Raw genomic sequence first — 15847 nt, 5'->3', positions numbered from 1 at the left:
GGCTCACGACTCCAAAAACTGAGCTCCCAGAGTGAGCAATTCCTGTCCCTTTCCGCGTGAGAGGGTCTCACGACTCCAAAAACCGAGCTCCCCGAGTGAGCAATTCCTGTCCCTTTCCATGAGCGGGTCATGGTTGACTGAGCAAGCAGTGAGTACATGACTCAGGGCTGCATGCACCGGTAATCAGAACAGAACAGAACAGAACAGAACAGGACAGGACAGCGCTTTTCACAGTGCTTTTCCATACAATGTCTGGAATCTATAGATAACGTAACTGGTTAGGTCAGGGGTCGATCTTTAACTACCAGGCCCAGGGCGTGGTGCATGCTGTCTGCCTGTGGATTTCATTTCTGCCTTTTAGTTTTTACTTCTTTCTTTGGAGGCAGAAATTGGGCATAAGACAATACGAGGGTGGTCTCCTCCCTTAAAAGGACCCAAAATGCTAACAGGGACACTGACGGCACACAGAGATATAACAGTAACAGCAGGAAGCAGCTGGCATCCCTAGGACTTGGGAGGAGGATGGAGTTATTAGAACCTGGAGCAGAGAAGTGAGGGGGCTGCCCAGCTGGCGCTGCTACCTCAGGAGCTCAGAGAGGGACCTCATGATGCCGGTACCATGAAAGGCACCTGGGGCTGGCTCTGGAAGGGCTGGGAAAGCCAGGCCTGTGACTAAGTGCTGCTGCCAGAGTGAAGAGTTGTTGTGGATGCAGTAGTGTCAGGAATAGGAGGCAAATCAGGAAAGAGCAAGTCCCTTTTCTCTCCTCCAGCATCCTTCCAGCACACCCATTGGCAAAGCCTAAAAGGGAGCCAGCTGGCCAAGGAGAAAAGTGCTATCAGCCCTAGGATCACAGGACAGAAAGAACAATTGGAAAATAACAGAAGAAAGCTTTTTAATAATTCACATAATCTGTCCTAAACCACCCTTGGATGCGCCAAGACAAGGAACACTGCCCTGACTGCAAATAGCCCTGGTTCCCAAATACGATCTGAAACCACTGTTTGACCCAAAGCAACTTTGCCTCAAAAAAATTCGTGTTACGTATGTTGTGCTTCCAAAACTGACTGCTGTTCAGGAGTGTGATCCAACTTGCCCTGTCATTACAAATCATACTCTGGCTTCACTATAATGACCACTTGATGGTAGGTTTGTGAGAAGACAGCCCAACTCTAACTAGGTCTTAGATCACTCCAGGGCAAGTGACTGGGCATACTGCTCCGCAAGCATGCTCTTCAGAATTCTGCCTCCTGCATCTTGACTCACTCTTGAGACTTAGCACTACCACTGGAGAATTACTGTATAATTGGTAGAGAGTTTTAGTTTGAGATGATCAAAGAGTTTTGGAAACAGATCACTGTGATGGTTATACAACATTGTGAATGTACCTAGTGCCACTAAATTGTACACTTAAAATGGTTAAAATGGTAAATGCTATGTTAATATATCTTACCACAATAAAAAAGTTGCCAGCCAAAACACAGAGTGGGGAGTGGGAAATGATTTTTAAAATTTAAAGAGACATTTCAATCAAATGTAATGCATGAACTTGTCTGACTCCTAGTTCAGAGACAAACTCTAAAAAGACAATTTCTATTAAAGCTAAATATATTCATCATCTATGACTTGACAATTTCCCTTTGGAGTATATATCCACCAAATTAGTGCTTAGGTCCACAAAAAAAATTTACAAGAATGCTTAGTGTATAACCAAAAGCTATAAACAATTTAAATGCCCTCAAGAGTAGAATGAACAAATAAACTGTACTAAATCCATATTATGGAATACTATAGAGCAATGAGAAGTTGAAATGAAAGAATGAATGTGTCACAACTTCAAAGATGAATCTCATAAATATAACACTGAGCAAAAGAAGCCAGAAATAGAGAACATATGCTGCACCATTCCATTTATATGAAGTTCAAAAACAGGCGAAACTAATATACAGTGATAGAAGTCAAATGGTGATTACTTTTATGGGTGGGAGGGAGGTGTTATTGGCTGGAGTAAAGCACAAAGGAATCATGTGGGATACAGAAAGTGTTCCTTATCTTGACCACGGAGATAGTTACAAGAGTGTATCGTATGGAAACATTCATTGAATGGTGCGCTTAAGATTTGTGCACTTTTCTGAGTATATGTTATATCTCAATTTTTTTAAGCATAGAAACTAAAATAAAAAGCAACCTGAAACCATAGCTTCTATGGGGCTTTGTTTTTTTAATAACCAAAAATAAATAAATAAATAAATACGGCCTTGGATCCTTCCCAAGGGTGAAAGGCTGGAAATGAGACCTACCCCATCCCCATCCTTGCTTAATATCATGCAAATCAAGGGCTAAGCCCTCAGGGAAAGAATGGACTAGAAAAGAAAGTCAGCTACCTTGGTTGAGGCTCTGGGCTGCAGGGAGCAAATTCTCCCTCAGGAATTTACAACTAGCTTACCCTTACATAAATCTATGAAGTTTTGGAAATTCTATCCTCTGAGAAACTAACTTTTATAAAGTTGTCCCAAGTTGGTGAAACTCCTAGGCACCACATAGAAATAAATAAAAAGAAATAGTTTCTCAACCAAGGCTGTCCAGCATTCCCACAAATAGATGTGTGTGTGTTACCTCCCGATCCAAAAATGTAAAAAACAGGAAGAAACAAGCCACTCTGGGCAAGAGTTGGTAGAAACAGCACAGAGCAGAATTAGACTCACCCATTTTTTTCAGATAGTGAAATTATGTTGCAAAATATAAAATATTTTTTAATGTCTCGAGAAAAATAAAGACATGAGAAAAAAGATTATGTAAAAAGATAAGACATATTTGAAAAAGAATACAAAATAATGTATAGAAATAGGTAAGTCAATAAATTTTAAAAAGAGGGCAGGGAGTAGAAGTATTTCCAAAAATATTAATAGTTACAATTAATGTAAATAGGTCAAAATTACCAGCTTTTTAAAAACAGACTTTCAGAATACATTAAAAATAAAACACAGTTAAATGTTCTTTACAAGAACAAAATCTAAAATAGGAGAAGCCAAAAAGGATGAAAGTCATAAAACGGAAAAAGACACATCTGAAAAATAGTAACCTGAAAAAAGCTGGTATAATTACTTCAATATCAAACAAAATAAACTTTAAGGATAAAAAGCTTAATCAATAATGATACAGGAGCAACCAATCTGGAAGATATAATCATCTGAAACTTGACCACACCAAGAACAGGATGTTAAAATGGGTCACCAGATGGGCAAGGTGGCTCAGACTTACAATCCTAGCACTTTGGGAAGATGAGGTAGGAGAATCACATAAACCCAGGAATTCTAGTCGGCAGTGAGCCATGATCTTGCCACTGCACTCTAGGCTGGGTGGCAGACCTCATCTCAAAAAACTAAAATAATTAACTAATTTAATGTAATGGGTTGTTTGGTGTGGTCTCAGTTACAGCCAAGACCCCAAAACTGAGAACAAATAATTTTAAGGCTGGCCATGGTGGCTCACATCTGTAATTCCAGCACTTTGGGAGGCCAAAGTGGGTGGATCACTTGAGCTCAGGAGTTGAAGACCAGCCTGGGTAACATGGTGAAACCCTGTCTCTACAAAAAAAATTTTTTAATTAGCAAGGTGTGGTGGTATGCACCTGTAATCTCAGCTACTTGGGAGGCTGAAATGGGAAGATCACTTGAGCCCAGGAGGTCAAGGCTGCAGTAAGTCATGACCACACCACAGCAGAACAACCTGGGTGACAGAGCAAGACCCTGTCTGTGAGAGAGAGAGAGACAGAGAGAGAGAAAGAAAGGGTTCAGTTCAAGACGTAAATTCATGTCTTGAATTTATGAGAGAGGTCACATTATGTGCTGGGACTTGAAAATGATTAAACAGGGTTCCTGTCTTTGTGCTTTTGAGTCAATGGAGGATAAATAGGTATCCAAATAGTTTCAACATAACACAGTGCTGAAGAGGTTAGATTTTATCCTGCAAAGACTACGTGCCACTGCCAAGAAGGATTTAAGCTGGGGTGTTGCACAATCAGATTTGATGGCAATGTGGATGGATGTGTCAGGGCAAACATGGAAGCAGTGAGACCAGTTGGATCACCAAATGAATTGCTAAAGTCAAAATGAGCAGTAAGGGCCTGACCTAGAAAGGGAAAGAACAGGCTGAAATTCAAGCAAAATCTGAGTAAGAAAAAAATCCTAGGCTGGGAGTAGTGGCACATACCTGTAATCCCAGCACTTTGGGAGGCCAAGGCTGTGGATCACCTGAGGTCAGGAGTTCGAGACCAGCCTGGTCAACATGGCAAAACCCCCGTCTCTACTAAAAATACAGAAATTAGCTGGGCATGGTGGTGCACACCTGTAATCCCAGCTACTTGAGAGGCTGAGGCAGAAGAATCACTTGAACCTGGGAGGCAGAGGTTGCAGTGAGCTGAGATCGCACCATTGTACTCCATCCTGGGTGACAAGAGTGAAACTTCATCTCAAAAAAAAAAACAAAGAAAAGAAAAAGGAAAAAAAAAAGTCCCGGCTAAGCCTCTCAGGACTGGCTGGATATAGGAAATGAAGGGGTGAGGAAAGGAGTCTAGATGATTTCCGAGTGACTTAGAGGGAAAGTATGTTGGAGTTAAAGCCACGAGAAAGATGATATGGCCCTGGTAGCCATGCACAGTGGAAGAAGAGCTGTGAACCACTTACAGAGCCCCAGGAAATGCGAGCATTAGGCTTAGGATATCAACAAAATGTTGGTCTAGGGTGTGGCCAGGGCTTTTGCTGTTGAAGGTATAAAAGTCCTTGGAGCAGAGAATGTCCAAAAAAAAAAGTCTAAATGCTACTGACCCAGGTTTCTACTTTTAGACTGAAATTTCACATTTTAGGTTTATAAGCCAATATTTTTGTGATTCTAATTTGATGAACAAATGCATACCTCATTGAGGGTCAACATCTCTTCTACTTTGATAGCACCACTTTCAGGCAGAGAAATCAACACAGTTTTGGCTATCTCCTTTAGAACTGTATCAATATGCATTTCACACAAGTCACTGATCTACAAGGAAGAAAAATGTCAGAAAAAAAAAACTCTTCTTTCCTTTAGAGCTAGGTTTTCATCCAAAACAGGCTTGAGTTATAAATTAATTTAAAAGGCTAAATCTAGAAACTTGCATATTGAGCCAAGCATAATTTGGTGAACATTTTAGGAGGACATCTGTAAAGAAAGCTTGACATAAAACTAAATTTTTCTTGAGCAATAACATGTGCCATAACCTTATATGTGTTATCTCCTTTAATCCTGATTCCAGCACAGGAGGCATTGATATCCCAGTTTTACAACTAAAGACACCAAGGCTCTGAGAAGTAAAGCAACCTGGTAAGGAACACATAGCTAGTAACAGGCAGAGAATCCTTATTTAACTCCAAAGCCCCTGAGTTTGTGTATTACACCACGCTGCCACGGCAGACAGACCAGCATATCTAAAATGATGGTCATGTTCTATGTAGCCAACACGTCAGAAATCAATAGACCATCTTCAATTTGATGATCATCTCATCTAGTTAATATTAAATGCATTATTATTAATATTTAAACACTCTCCTCTGCCACTTTTGACAGTCTACAATTATCCCATATTCTAAGCTATAGTGTGAAGTTGAACTGTCATTTCAACATATTAAAGGCAAGGTAATTCAGGGATAAGAAAAAAGCAACCTTAAATGAAGACCCCAATCCAGTAAAAGAAATATAAAGCTTTTTTTTTTTTCTTTAAGACGGAGTCTTGCCCTGTCTCCCAGGCTGGAGTGCAATGGCATGATCTCAGCTCACTGCAACCTCCACTTCCCCGGTTCAAACGATTCTCCTGCCTCAGCCTCCCGAGTAGCTGGGATTACAAGCGCCCACCACCACACCCAGCTAATTTTTGTATTTTTAGTAGAGACAGGGTTTCACCATGTTGGCCAGACTGGTCTCAAACTCCTGACCTCGTGATCCACCCCCCTCAGCCTCCCAAAGTGCTAGGATTACAGGTGTGAGCCACCGTGTCCGGCCCAAAGCGTTATATTTTAAACCTAATGGATGTCCTTTTAGTTAAAAGTCATACCCTTTAAAGAGCTTTCATAGTAATCAAACTATTACTTATATCCTGAGTATATATGTTGATAGCTTTTTGAATGTATAGATCATACCTTCTTTAAAAGTTGATTGAACATATCCAAAACTGATTCAACTTCTTGAAAGAAGCTTTCCAGTGTTAAAGACGACCACGTTAACACTGTGAGTCCTTGCCTCAACACAGATTCCACCTAAAGGAGGTAAAAACACAACTGCTTCTATTAACAGGAGCATCTGTACTTATAGAACAGGATTTATCACCTGCAAATATTATATGTCATATTTTCTTACATATATTTTCCCTCTGTTACACCGAATAAAGATGACTTTTTATTTTTAACCATCTTTGACTGTGCAGGAAACAATCATGAATTTTCAGAAAAAGTGCTCATGATTTGGATTTAGTTGTTTTTTCAAAGGCAACGAAACTTAGACAAGAAATACTGTAGAAAAAAAAAGAGCTATAAAATTGAACTAGAAAGATAGAGGGTCTAAAGAAGAATAGATGTTTCAAAATCCATAATTTATAGAACTGAAATCAAATTTTAAATAACAGGAAAATCAATATAAACCTTCAGCAATACCAACCTTTTTCATTTTAGGGGTCATCAGATTGACAAACACAGAAGGCACTTCCTGACATAACTCATCATAATATTGCAGAAGACCCTGTGGGAAGTTGAAATGGCATGTTTTATTTTAATTCATTTTAAAGTAGCAGTCACGTTTTGATTCATGCCAGGAAGGTTTCATAATCCCAGTTTCCTCTTGGTCCTGCCATGATGACAGCTGCCCATTTAAACTTACGCTGTTTTACCATACTTTTTCTGTACCTGTAAATTACCTGAGCATCTCCTTTAAACAAGTCAACAGCAATTTCTACATCTTCATTTTTCATATTTATTATTTGTCTGTCTAGATGTATATTAAGTAGTTTGAATTATCTTTTTGTGATATCTGTCATTACACATTTCCTCTTTTGTTCCTCATCTTCTGACACATTAAAACGTACTCATCTTATCACTGATACCACACTTGCTTTCGTAAGTCAAAATAAATTTAGCTTCTCCACACAAACAGAATAAGGTTTTACAATATCTCTTAGATGTTGTTTTAAAGATGATCCATGATGATCAATTTTTCACTATTTTGTCATTTACTACACTATGGTGTGGGAAATGCGGATTCAAGTTACTTTATCTCCAAATGAATAATCTTAAACTGTTTCAATTTTTACCTAATAGTTTCAAAGCTCTTGATTCCTCTTTCCCCTTTACACATTACTTGTAGTTGAAGTTTTATTTATCCTTGACACTGGCTAAAGAATTTTGACTTTCTTGATATTGTTCAATACTAGCTAAAATCTTGTAAGTGTAATGCAAACTATATTAGCTTCGATTTATAACAGTACATTTAAACCCAATCCTCCAAAATCACAGCTAGCCAGTAAAAAAGCTCATGCGTAGCTTTTGATGCCAAAGCCAGTTTCTACAATGCTAATGTTACTCTAGTTTAAAAAAATATAAAAATAAAAATAAATACTATTTTGGTAAGAGCTAAACTGCTGCAAGACAACATTGCATAAATCTTTATGACTTTGGATTTGAAAAAGGTTTCTTAGATATGACACCAAAAACACAAAAGACAAAGTAGATAAATTGGACTTCAGCAAAATTTAAAATGTTTGTGCTTCAAAGAACACCATCAAGAAAATGAAAATACAACCCAAAAAAATGGGAAAAGAAATTTGCAAATCATATATCTGATAAGGGACTAGTATTTAAAACCTAAAATGAACTTTAAAATCAAAAAAATAGACAAATACTCAATTTAAAAATGAGCAAAGAATCTGAATAGATGCTGCTGAAGGAAAGTATGCAAAAGGTTAGTAAGCACATGAAAAGATGCTCAACAATCACCAGCCATTAGGGAAATGAAAACAAAATCAAAAGGAGGTATCACCCCACACTCACCAGGAGGGCTATCATAAAAATGACAAACAATAGGCCAGGTGCAGTGGCTCAGGCCTGTAATCCCAGCTCTTTGGGATGCTGAGGTGGATGGGTCACAAGGTCAAGAGATCGAGACCATCCTGGCCAACATGGTGAAACCCCGTTTCTACCAAAAATACAAAAATTAGCTGGGCATGGTGGTGCACGCCTGTAGTCCCAGCTACTCGGGAGGCTGAAGCAGGAGAATCGCTTGAACCCAGCAGGCGGAGGTTGCAGTGAGTCGAGATCATGCCACTGCACTCCAACCTGGCAACAGAGCACGACTCTGTCTAAAAAAAAAAAAAAAAAAAAAAAAAACAGGAAAAGTCTGTAATTTATTTATTATATTATTGATTATAAAAGTAAAAATTTTGTACCACAGAAATAGAGTTCATTTTCTCATTGAATACTCAGCTGTTCCACTAATGTCTGTGTAGTTATCTTATAACTCATATTTAATCAGAAAATTGTTGAGGTTAGACTCTAGTCTTTTGCTATTACTAATTGTACTGGGAAAAAATGTCCTTGCATTTATATAATTTCCTGCATTCCCAAAATACATGTCCACAGCCTGCCAAGAAAACCAAAGAAGATGAGTTAATGCAGCTTGCTATTTTAACTGGCTTTCTAAAGAAATTCTCATGTTACTTAACTCTTGCCAAACATTTTAGAAACAATGTGTTAGGATTTGAATATACTTTGATTCGACCTTTGAATCAAAGGTTGAATCAATCACCAACCCTTGATGGCACTTTTTTTTTTTTTTTCTTACTCTGTCGCCCAGGCTGGAGTGCAGTGGCGTGATCTCGGCTCACTGCAACCTCCACCTCCCGGGTTCAAGCAATTCTCCTGCCTCAGCCTCCCGAGTAGCCAGGATTACAGGTGCACACCACCACACCCGGCTTCGTCATGTTAGCCAGGCTGGTCTTGAACTCCTGACCTCAAGTGATCCACCCACCTCGGCCTCCCAAAGTGCTGGGATTATAGGCGTGAGCCACCGTGCCCAGCAGTACATTTTAATGTCAGTTTTTGCCTGCCGTTTTCATTTTGTTAGATTTTAGTTTGCCGCACTAGTGAACTTTAATTGAAATAATGCTCCTTTTTGCCTCACAATGTTGACAATCATCTCTACTCGTATTGTACTGTCACCCCACTTTATTAATTTATATCTTATAAATATTCTAGGATAAGTATATTATAAAATTTAATGCACAAGATCTATAAAATTACAGTAATATTTTTTGAAACTTGCTATTTCGTCACTGTCATTATTCAGAAACCTAAATCTGGTTTCTGATAATCTTCTCACTTTTTGCTTTCCATTTCCAATCTTTTCTTTGGTTTGCAAGTCAGCATTTTAATTCTATCAAGAATCAACATATTAACAAATTTTCCCTCAATGCCATGAAGCATAACTGCAGGGATATGTGTATACATATATATATATATTTTTTTTTTTTTAACCAAAAAGCTCCTTCAAATATAATTAGAAAACATAATCTATCTTACCTGCAAATACAGTTTGTCTGCTTTCAATTTACTTTCCAATTTTAGCAACCTCTTTGCCTGTTCTGGTACATCCAACTTCATTTTTATCATGCACTTAGTTTCCCGAACAACTTCCAAAATTTTGGGATCAAAATTAACCAGCAACTTCCCTGTTTCTGGATGTCGCACAAAAAGCGTGGCTTGTAAAGCTACAAATAAATAATTATTGACATTAACTCATTCTGAATTTCCCTTCTGCTTCCAGCTCTGTTTATGTTTCTGTCTTGCCCCCTGGACTACTAACTTCTTGAGGGCAAAGGAAATGTTTTAGGTGCCCCAGATGCTAAGGCACAGCGTCTGGCACATAGTGAATACTCAAAACAAAGATAAATGAATGAAGAGTGTCTGCGAAGCCATAAAATCAGATCCAGGGAGAGAAACATTGACCAAGAATGGTGCTTTGTGCTATGAATTGCAATATTTTTCTGAGAGGGTTGAAGAGATCTATGTTAGTTTATCTTATGGATTATGAGTTGACCCCTGAGAAAGAACCAGAAGATGGTTAGAATCACAAAAGATACCCCACCTCATTTCAAACTCGTTCCCACTCAGACCCCAAACTGTCTTCTTTAAAGAGGTTTATTTAAATTAAATCTCCATCCTGAATTTCTGATAATTAGGTTCAATATCAGTAAGAAATATTTATTAAATACCATTGAGTTGTGAACTCCTAGAATGGAGGGAAGATATTTTACACTACATCTCACATAAACATCATTCATATAAACAGGCATTTTCAGATATCTATTTTATTATGAATTGAAATACATAGGCCCAAGCAGTTCTTACTGGGTAGCCTTAGATTATTTGTTAGCTTAACACAAAGAACTTCTACAGGCATAATAATAAAACACTTATTATAGACTAGCATATGCTAGTTTGAATTACATCTTGTATTAACAAACACTACTAACATGAGAATTTTATCACAATCACCACATCTTCCAAACTTCACATTGTTTTGTTGAATGTGGCCACATCAAACTTCCAGTAAAATGAAAATAGTTTGTATATCTCTTTGAAGTTAGTTGACTTTTACTCATCAGATAAAATTAGTCTTGATATGGCCCTTAATGATGCAGGTTTCATGACAATTTCAACTTAAAATTTTATCCAACTCATTTAGAATCTGTTTAAGATGTGTTAGAAATCACTTATCCTAACCGAAAACCAAGCACTGCATGCTCTCACTCATAAATGGGAGTTGAACCATAAGAACACACGGACACAGGGAGGGCAACAGCACACACCAGGGCCTGTTGGGGGGTGGGGAGCAAGAGGAGGGAGAGTATTAGGACAAATACCTAATGCATGCGGGGCTTAACACCTAGATGACAGGTGGATAGGTGCAGAAATCCCAGATCTTAAAGTAAAATAAAAATAAATAAATAAATAAATAACTTATCCTATCAAGGAGATTCCAAAAGAACTTTTGAACAGTGAAATGAGCTTGCTTGAAAAGACAAAAAGGTCAACAAGACAACTAAAATGGACCAATAATGACAGCCAGGAATTCTGCTCTGGGACAAAACAAGCATTTCATCCTATGTGAATCACCATCAGAGAAACTTTACAGAGCAACCAACTAAAGGAGGCTGATGCTACGTATCTAATTATCACTACAAACTCCTAGGTAGCCAAATACAGTCACATCACTAGGATAAAGGAAGCCTTCCAGAGAAATTTATTTTTCTGAAATGAAATAAAAGACGTTAAAGAATTCTGATGGTTTGTTTTACTTGTGAAAAAACATGAAAGAATTCTACTTCGTATTGAAAGTATGAAAGAATTCTACTTCATATTGTTTGTATGCGACCACTTCTTCTGGGTATCAATCCACTGCAATGAGTATATTGCACCCAATAGGGGCCAACTGATATTCTCAACGGGAACAAACTCTTCAGGAAACTTGAGAAAATCATTATTCATCAAGATTGTCTAATGTCTACTTATTGGACATTTGTAAATATTTTAAGAGCCCCCAAGCATGCCTGGCATCATTCTTGGCACTATTAGAAACAGTACAGTACAATTGTTAAGAGAACGGATTTGGGAGCCAGACTATCTCAATTTGAATGAGCTGTGTGATCTTGGGCAAGCCACTTAATGTGCCAGTGCCTCAGTTTTCTCATCTGTAAAACAAGGCTAATAATAGTTCCTTGGAGGGTTGCTGTTAGGATTAAAGTAATTTGCATAATACATGTAACATGCTGAGACAAAGCCTGGCACATGGTGAGCACTGTATGAATGTTAAATATGACCATTTTTTAAAGGATATCAGATGAAACAGACATAGAGGGTAACGTTGGAATGTGTAGGGGACACAGGGTAGATTTATAAGGCAGTAAGTGTCATGAGAAAGAGCTACAGATAAAGTGTGTGGTGATCTCTGGAGGAATTATTATTTTCTGCCAGGAAGAATAAGGAAAGGCTGTATGAAACAGGTGACTGTAGAGCTTGTTTTTGAATATGTGCAGATAAGAGAAAGGGTATTGGGGGCAGAAAAACCACCAGGAGAAAAAAAAAATTTAAGTGCACGGCATTGTAGAACCAAATCAAAACCCATATATGCTTCAGTTGTTAAAAATTCTCTTTTGCCTTTTTCCATAGTCTGAGTTTTAAGCTCCTCTCGAAGCTCCTTTGAGAGTTTTGCTCCATAAACAGACTTTCTTTAGAGTCCACAGGGTCCTCCATATAGCACAGCACCCAGAAACAGATAGCCTGATAAAAGTGGCTTATTAAAGGCTTACCTATGGTTCCTGTTAGGGACGACACCCTGTGGGGGTTGGGGCACTGTCCTCTAGGATGCAGGTACGCTGTGAATCAATGGCCTGTAGATAAGTGCTGTGTCCCCACACAGCTAAAATACATGAGTTCTGGAACCAAGAGGCAGAAGTAGGAGTGATTCCTCTCACCATCATTCCAGCAACCCACCTGCAGAACTGGTGCTTCCTGCGCCTGCAGTGCTGTGCTCTGCTTAGGTGGAGACCCTGGTTTGGGAGGAAGAAACCTTTCTACCAAGGGACACAGTAAGGGGTCCACCAAGATCACAGATAAGAGTTTAGGGCTGAGATTATAACTAAGAGCTTAAGGTTAAGAAGAGACAAAGCAGGAATCTGAACTGGCCAACCACTGAGCCTGCACAAAAACAACATCCCGGAGGGCTGGATGATGGCTAAGAACCATCCCGTCTCACATTTGACTCCACCCAAAGCCTTGGCAACACATAAGCCCTCCCCTGAGAGGCACACAGACACAGTGCACTAAAATGCTTCATTTACTGGAGCTCAAATCTGAAATTAAATTCAGTAATAAAAAAAAGGAGAAAGTAAAGGAGGGACACAGCAAGGAAGGGAAGCAGGGAGAGAGGAAGGAAGGCAGGATGCACTTTTTCTCCCCAGAATGGGACTGAGATTTGAATCTATACCATGATACAACTGAATATGAACACCTTCATAAAGTCTGGAGAAATATCCCTAAAGATATTTTTACTTTCAAATACTGTTTTTCAGTGGAAAATCCTAAGTATGTCAACTTCAAGGTTATGATCATTTTCACTTATAAAATCAGAATACTGTTAACAATTGTAAACAACTAAACCACTGTAGCATTCCTAAATCTAAATTGCAACTATCCTAAGATTATGTGGAAGGGATGGAAAAAGTTCTCCACAACTACGAACTCGTTCAAAAATCACCTAATCCCTACTTTGCAGGCTCACTGCAGTGTTATACACACCGTAATGTAACTGTGAAATCTCTCTGATCCAGGCTGTGTGATAGACCACCTCGAATTCCACCAGCACATAGGAGATCTTGTTATACTGACGGATGACAGCTTTACCATCCGGACTTGATAAAATGTCTGAGTTTTTCTATTTTTTTAAGGGAAAAGAAAGATTTACTTTAAAAGATTGCTGAATGGTTTTATATCCAAATAATGAAAGTATTTATATGTAAAATGATATCAAATAATTATGCTACCAGTTTAGATTCTGCCTCACAGTAAAACAGATACGGAAGGCCATATCAGCAAGAGGCAGAAGTAGGGAAATGTTATCGGTCCATAGAGGGAAGACTGGAAAAGGAAAGAAAGGGTTTAGAGAGAGAGATGTCTCGAGCCCCACAGCCTGCCCCAGGTATTCAGAGTCTCTACCTTATTTTCTGATCCCATCCCACTGTTCTAGACAAGATATAATTGACTGATGTTCCTTAAACCGTGAGTATCAGGGCAAATTCCTAAATTCCAGCACACAAAAAAACGTAACCATGTATCAAACAATAAAAATAAAATTTCTTAGTCAGGTGTGGTGGCTCACACCTGTAATCCCAGCACTTTGGGAGGCTGAGGTGGGTGGATCACGAGGTCGAGGCAGGTGGATCACGAGGTCAGGAGTTCAAGACCAGCCTGGCCAAGATAGTGAACCCCTGTCTCTACTAAAAATACAAAAATTAGCCAGGTGTGGTGGCAGGCACCTGTAATCCCAGGTACTCGGGAGGCTGAGGCAGGAGAATCACTTGAACCTGGGGGGCGGAGGTTTCAGTGAGCTGAGATCGTACCACTGCACTCTAGCCTGGGTGACAGAGTGAGATTCCATCTCAAAAAGATAAATAAATACAATAAAATAAAATTTATTGGCCAGCTGTCGTGGCACACCCCTGTAATCCCAGAACTTTGGGAGGCCAAGGCAGGTGGATCACCTGAGGTCAGGAGTTGAAGACCAGCCTGGCCAACATGGTGAAACCCCATCTCTACTAAAAATACAAAAAAATTAGCCAGGCATGGTGGCAGGTGCCTGTAATCCCAGCTACTCCAGAGGCTGAGGCAGGAGAATCGCTTGAACACAGGAGGCGGAGGTTGCAGTGAGCCGAGACTGCGCCACTGCACTCCAGCCTGGGTGACAAAGCAAAACTCTATCATAAATAAATAAATAAATAAATAAATAAATAAATAAATAAATAATAAAATTTCTTTAGGTAAAAATCAAAAGATTTAGGTTTCGATTCACATATCAAACAGGGCAATCTCTGCCTTCCTACCACAAAGTCAAGCAGCAACTGAGTCCCCCGAGTAGGGACTCAGGGTTTTAATTTTTTTTTTTAATATTCAGAACAATGACACAAATGATAGCAGCAAAAGAGAAATAACGGAATCTTCATATTTAATAATGCTTAAATAATACAATTACTTGTAAAACTACTGTTTTGTAGTTATGTTGTTCTGTAAGCAAAAGACATGAGATCAGGCAAACCAACTCCGCCTTCTGACTCTGTCTCTTAAATAAAATTTAAGAAAATAACAAGGACAAAGAAAAGACAAACTGGCAGTTTCAGAATGCCAACAGGGCCCAAGACTGTCCTGTTTTTCAGAACTCTAATAATCTTAAGGACACAGAGAATGAATCAACTGTATTATATTCCGCTCTCAGTGGCAGTTCTTCACACAGGAATACACTCTTTGGGTTTATCTCCACCTTCATTGAGTATATATCGGTGACCTATCTACCCATACACAGAAGTAAGCTTCCGTGCCAGGCCTGTACTTTACTGTGTTTTCAAATTTTTTATTTTTGTTTTAAAGGCTTTACAGAGTGTCCTGTGTTATTAAAAGACATAAAATTATAAGATTCACTGACTTTGAGATAACTGTAATTAGACTGGCTTATCTACTAAACCTGAAGGAATTGACTTTGTCTCTCTCAAGTATATTTACGAACTAAATTTTCCTTGCCTGGTAAAAGAATTGGCTCTTCGTTGGCTACTTTAGTGGACACGAATATTATAGGATACAATATATTTGTTATATTAAAACCACCAAAATCCATATATTAAAATTTAATTATTGGCTTACAAAGAAATAATTGATGGGCTCACTTATCCGGCGATAGAGCTGCCTCACCCAGAGTATTTTTCCTGCTATAGGGGGCATGTTGCGAGCAAGAGGGGGGTCGTCTTTCTGAGAATGATAAAGCTGTAATTAAAAATCTGGTGTTAATGTTTGAATTCAATACAAGGGAGAAGGCAAAAAAATATATACAGTTACCTTTGTATTGCTTCATCATTATTCACATTTTATATACAGTAGGTAGTCAATAAATATGTAAACGCACATCCGAGGTAACCTGAGACTTTGAAACAATGATGTTGCCCATATATGACACTTAATTGTCTCTTCACCTTTATTTCCTATTACATGTATTTTTTTTCTGCCCTTATCC

At 38.7% G+C, this 15847-nt stretch overlaps 1 protein-coding gene across 2 annotated transcripts in view; it reads right to left on the bottom strand.

Moving 5' to 3' along the window:
- Positions 1-15847, bottom strand: part of DNAH8 (dynein axonemal heavy chain 8) — a 322639-nt gene that overhangs the window by 242825 nt on the left and 63967 nt on the right. For both annotated transcript variants that reach the window (XM_025382614.1, XM_025382615.1), the window contains 6 exons: positions 15481-15600; positions 13369-13504; positions 9592-9779; positions 6680-6760; positions 6166-6282; positions 4913-5032 (listed from right to left, as the gene is read on the bottom strand). In XM_025382614.1, coding sequence (XP_025238399.1) covers positions 4913-5032; positions 6166-6282; positions 6680-6760; positions 9592-9779; positions 13369-13504; positions 15481-15600 — 762 coding nt within the window. The remainder of the gene's footprint in view (positions 1-4912; positions 5033-6165; positions 6283-6679; positions 6761-9591; positions 9780-13368; positions 13505-15480; positions 15601-15847) is intronic.

Source organism: Theropithecus gelada, chromosome 4 (genome assembly GCF_003255815.1).
Source record: "Theropithecus gelada isolate Dixy chromosome 4, Tgel_1.0, whole genome shotgun sequence".
NCBI classification, from domain to species: Eukaryota; Metazoa; Chordata; class Mammalia; order Primates; family Cercopithecidae; genus Theropithecus; species Theropithecus gelada.
The sequence above is the reverse complement of the archived record's forward strand: the minus strand, read 5'-3'. Positions and strand labels throughout refer to the sequence as shown.